General features: G+C 47.4%; 1 protein-coding gene across 1 annotated transcript; it reads left to right on the top strand.

Annotated features, from left to right (window-relative positions):
• The first annotated feature begins 346 nt into the window (after positions 1-346).
• LOC145820993 (uncharacterized) lies at positions 347-1,871 on the top strand. Its single transcript, XM_082917626.1, has 3 exons — positions 347-863; positions 958-1,056; positions 1,394-1,871. Exons 1-3 carry the CDS (start codon positions 522-524, stop codon positions 1,685-1,687), a joined length of 735 nt encoding a protein of 244 aa, XP_082773752.1. The 5' UTR covers positions 347-521; the 3' UTR covers positions 1,688-1,871.
• Positions 1,872-5,095: the final 3,224 nt, after the last annotated feature.

The following is a 5,095-nucleotide window of genomic DNA, read 5'->3' on the forward strand; positions in this document are numbered from 1 at the left end:
TATTCTATATTTTGCTTTATCTGATAGTCATACTTATATCTGTTCTGCAGTTGTGGGTGTATGCCTACTTTCCCAGGCTTGCCCCAGTACCTGATGCGGAGACCCCACTCGGCATTCCCTTTTCTCATCGCTTTGATGTGCGATGCGTGCGGAGACCACGGGAGTCTTTTATCTTCTTCCGCCGCTACATCGACACCATCACCGCCGCGGAGGTATGTTCAACTTTAGAATTTTACTTAGGCTTCGCTTAGCACTGTATGTTTGATAACAGATAGATAACAAACTGCATTTCATTTTCAGATCACATGGTGGCCTTGGGCTCCGTTGCCAGCCGTGGTGAGGGATCACTACGAGGGCGTAGAGGAGACTGCCCATTGCCGGATTCTGTTAGAGGGCCCGGTCTGTCGAGCTTGGTACCTGGGCGAGCGTTTCTTGCTTCAGACCCTAGGTTTCCGGAGCAGATAGTCCCGGGTCCACCTCCTACACATATAAGGCATACAGAGGGGTTCTCCCTTGAGCAGATGAGGGACTACACCGTCGGATGGGGTGCAGAGCATCACAGAGGCGAGGGCTACTACACAGAGTACGTCCGGACCTACATTATGCGACCCTTGAGCGGTGGTCGCCGAGCTGAGAGGGAGAGGCCAGCGGCGCCAGCAGCTGGAGCGGGAGCGGGAGCGGGGACGTCGAGGATGGCTCGTGTCCGTGGCAGGAGCGAACCTCGGAGGGGTCAGGGGGTTAGCTGGCTAGCGCTACCCACGGTACTGACATGCCGAGGGCAGGGTGGGGGGACGTACCAGATTCCCTTTGCTCCTCCTCCGGCTGACCATGAGTTGGTCGGGTTCTATGATTTACCACCTCCGGTATGTACTACTTCCTCTTGCGTCTTGCATTGTCATTTCATTTCAGTTTATTTTGATATTCCGCAGAATACTGATGCCTTTGATACTTTTGCAGGCGTCCTCCGAGTACACCCGGCAGTCCCTGGAGTTGAATGCCTCCATGATGGGGATGCTACAGCGGACCTTCGACCTCCTGGCCCTCTATAGTATTCCGGTATGTTCTTCTGATCACGGCCTCAAACCATACTCATAAGCTGCTTCACATAATCTGGTGCACAACACAACACTCGATAAGCTGCTCACGTCATTTGATACACTGTACTCATATACTGCATTCTGCACTGATAAACTGCTCGCGACATTTGCACACTGTACTGATACACTATATTCTGCATTGATAAACTGCTCATGGCATTCACGCACTGTATTCATACACTGCTTTCTGCACTGATAAACTGCTCACGACATTCACACACTGTACTCATACACTGCATTCTGCACTGATAAACTGCTCACGGCATTCTGATGTATTTGCCTTTTGTGCTTTTCAGCCTCTCTTCCAGATTCCTCCGGTGGGTGGCGCTCCGGCTGGGCCCCCTATTCCTACTCGAGGAGGGCGTGGAGACGCTGTACGTCCCCATACCAGGGTGGGGCGTGTTCGTGTCGGGAGTAGCTCTCAGGCGCTGACCCCTGATGATGACGATGATGATGATGATGAGTCCGGGTCATCTGAGGAGGCTGGAGACGACTCAGACTCAGGCTCAGATGGCGATGCTGATGACGATGCCCCTGGACCTTCGTCCAGGAAGAGGGTGAGGACAGATCCCCGGGCCCGAGACTACTGATGATGATCCAGATTGCTGCTTTTCTTCTTCTTTTGTACTTTTTCTTTTTTTCTTTTTTCTTCCTTCTCTTTGCTGGTAGTTAGATTACCTTGTACTGCCGCAGGCAGATTTTTGTTTTCAAAGCTATGTACTTGAAAAAGATAATGAAATGAGCAAAATTTTTGTTTAAAAAGTGTTACATTTACATATCTCATGTATTGCATCGCATCACATCATGTTATACCTCAATGTGAATGGAATTGACCTGTTGTCTGAAAAATCGAGCATTTGTACTGTAATGATCAGATAACCAAACGGCCTCATAGCAAAACAGCCCAAGCAACACACTGCTCAAACTGAACGCACAGCCCATACTCTGTTGGGGATTAGTCTGCATACAGCCCCTAACACCACACTCGGTTCATTCTGCACAAAGCAAATCCTGAACAAACGGCCCAATCTGACAAGACGGAACGCAAAGATGGAACCAGTTGAAGTTGAAGCACGCTCAGATGCCCCGAATTTTTTTTTTCTTCTTCTTTTGCTTCGCACAGATGTAGAGAATGGCACAGCACTCTGAGCACAAAACGATTAATCTTTGAAAATGAGAAAAGGGTTCCCGACCGAGTATTGATGCTACAACTGAACACAACATACTATGACTCAACAAAAGGTACACGACCTAAACACATCGAGTAACACTCGAAAAAGACTCAAAACAAAGGTTGAGGTAAACAAAACAAAAGACACGACATACAGACGCGTTAACGGAGACGGGGGACCTCAGATCACGAGGAGCCAGTTTCTCTGGGTATTGTTTCCCACCCTTTCTCATTTGTGATTCTCACATCACTCTGGCACTCAAGCTCGGTTTTTCTCTCAAAACCCTTTGGCTCGCTTTTTCTCTCAACTTACACCTCTCTATTCTTTATTCTCTCATTTTTATCCCTCCCCGGGGTGTTTGATGAATGAATAGGAAGTTGCAGGTTCACGCCCAACACCGTTAGCTCACAGCTATTTCTTCTGGCGGGTAGAGTGCCTTCCTGGCAAGTATGTTGACGACGGGGGAGAGACAGAACGCCTGACTCAACTATGCCCCTAGTTCATCATTTTGACCATTTTTTGTTTTGGTTTTCTACTAAAACAGTTTTGCTCAAGATGAGAGTCGGATTAACGTACTTGTTCGATCTTTGATTTGAAATCATGCAATTCATGCTACAAGCACTGAAAATTTTCCTTTTTGGGTCCAAGAAAATGGTCCAGTTTTGGAAAATGAAATAATTTTCGAGAAAATGGTCAACCTTAGTGAAAATTCTCAAAAACTATATTTGCAAACGACCGCCGCTCAACAAGCGCGAAGCTTACTTTTGAGACGCGCAACCTCGGATCGGAGGCAATGGAAAATTGCCCCTTGTTTGAAGGATGCTGCACGGCAACGGAGAGTTGCCCCTGGTTTGAATGGCGACTCATGGCAACGGAAAGTTGCCCCTTGTCTGGATGATGCCGCAGCATATTGTAAACAGTCCTCACTAGTGATGATCATGACCGAACTTTCTCGGATACGGAGAAGACGAAGATGGTCAAAACCAATATATGGACACAGTCACTTTGAAGGTGTTGAGGGCTGGACTTCAGGACGAAGTTGCCTATGTATCCGGTTGTCACAACCGAACCATCAGATTCAGAGAAGGCAAGGATGATCAAAACCATTACATGGACTGAGGCGCTGTGAAAGCGTTAGGGGCTGGACTTCAGGATGAAGTTGCCTACGTATCCCAAACATGGGAATCAAGCCTTACGTAGTTCCAGTTAAGGTACACTCGGGTATTTTAACCTTCACTTTTTCAGGCTCTGACTTTTGCCAAGGTGCCCGATGCGGGTTTTCGACCTTGCGAGCTTCTTTTCATTTTCTTTTTTTTTTTTTGATTTTATTTCTTCTCTTTTTGCATTTTTTGTATTTTTCTCTTGCTCTAACTTTTGCGTGGGTCGCCCTTCCGGGTTTTGGGCCCAGCGAGCCTCTCAAAAGGGTAAAAGTGTAACAAGTCCATGCCAAATGGATTTGAGATCCCGAAATTATCTAAATCCAGGAGAATGGTTGTTGCGTTGATTTGCAGAAGGATCCATCACGGTTGCTTCACGAGCTTCTTCTGGTGAGATCTAATCTTTTTTATTCGACTTCGGTGCCTCTTGTTCCAGGGCTGCTTCAAAACTGGCCACGCTTTTTTCGTTTGACAGTTGACCGTTAAATGTTCCGAATGAGTTCGAGGTTCAAAACGAACAGGTCGAATCTTGAGGCTGAAAGCGATCCTAGGCTACACAATCTCAAGAGCGATTCCACACAGGTCTTCACAGGGCCACGCAAAACATCCGTTTTTGAAAGTTTTTAAGAAAGCGACAAATCGCTCGCGCCGAAGATAGTGTGGAACCAATCTGGATCAAGCCAGGGTCCTTCTCAATACTCACGCTGACAAGCATGGTTTCATTCATTAAAGGCTTAGCAGGCCTCTCTTTCTCCCAATTGATCAATTTTTTGCAAAACCGGAGGAATTCCTTCCTCTTTGTTTTCACCGCAGTGTTAAAGAGGTTTTGAAAAACATAGGTCAATGCAATGATTTTCAGGGCACAAGAGAACAGGTGGAATGCACGGCCGTTTGATTCAAATTCTCTGGCACAACTAGCCCAAAACAAATAATATGCACGGAAACATGATAGCCGCAGCTGTTTCATTCAGGTTTCTCGGATGTAACTGGCTCCACAGCAGAGACAGACTCAAAAAGAAAGCAAAAAGGTTAAATACAAAAACGGTGTTCGAGGCAACAACCTCGGAATCACTCGACATCCTATACGACGGGACTGACTCGGTACCACAAGACAGACCCAAAAACAAAAAGACTGACTCAAAGCAAAGAGACAGACTCAAAAACAAAACAGAGAACTGACTCAAAACCCAAGCCAGAAGCTACAAAACTGCATTTACAAATGCTTAAAAAGTGCGTGCCAGACACCACATCTGAAATACACCGGGCGCCGCCCGCAGGTGGTCCAACCCCTGATCACATACTCGCAGTATCCTCAAAGTCCAACAACTCGGTGGTAACAGACTTCGCTGAGGTAGGTGGAAGAATGACCTCATTATCGATCAGATCCTGCACTTCATGGCGAAGGCGGAAACAGTTATCGGTGGCGTGACCGGTCTGTTGGTGGTACGCGCAGTACAAAGCAGCATCATGGGTGAGAGGGAGATTCTTCGGGAGAGGCCGAGGTTCAAGGGGTTTGAGGTGCCCCCTTTCGGCAAGAATCTGAAGTGCCTTAGACAGAGGCATGTAGAGAGCATAAATGATCCTGCGCCCTCGGGGCAGGTACCTTGAAGTCTGAGTATTCTTACTAGACGCACTAGCAAAAGGGTCGGCAGGCACCGCCTTGGTTTTC

The sequence above is a fragment of the Camellia sinensis genome, chromosome 3 (genome assembly GCF_055761805.1).
Source record: "Camellia sinensis isolate YWXY chromosome 3, ASM5576180v1, whole genome shotgun sequence".
Lineage (NCBI taxonomy): Eukaryota > Viridiplantae > Streptophyta > Magnoliopsida > Ericales > Theaceae > Camellia > Camellia sinensis.

Coding starts and splice junctions, on each gene's coding strand:
- LOC145820993 (XM_082917626.1), top strand. CDS start 522: ATGAGGGACTACACCGTCGGATGGGGTGCAGAGCATCACAGAGGCGAG. Junction 864..957: donor TCTATGATTTACCACCTCCG/GTATGTACTACT, acceptor ATACTTTTGCAG/GCGTCCTCCGAGTACACCCG. Junction 1,057..1,393: donor TGGCCCTCTATAGTATTCCG/GTATGTTCTTCT, acceptor TGTGCTTTTCAG/CCTCTCTTCCAGATTCCTCC.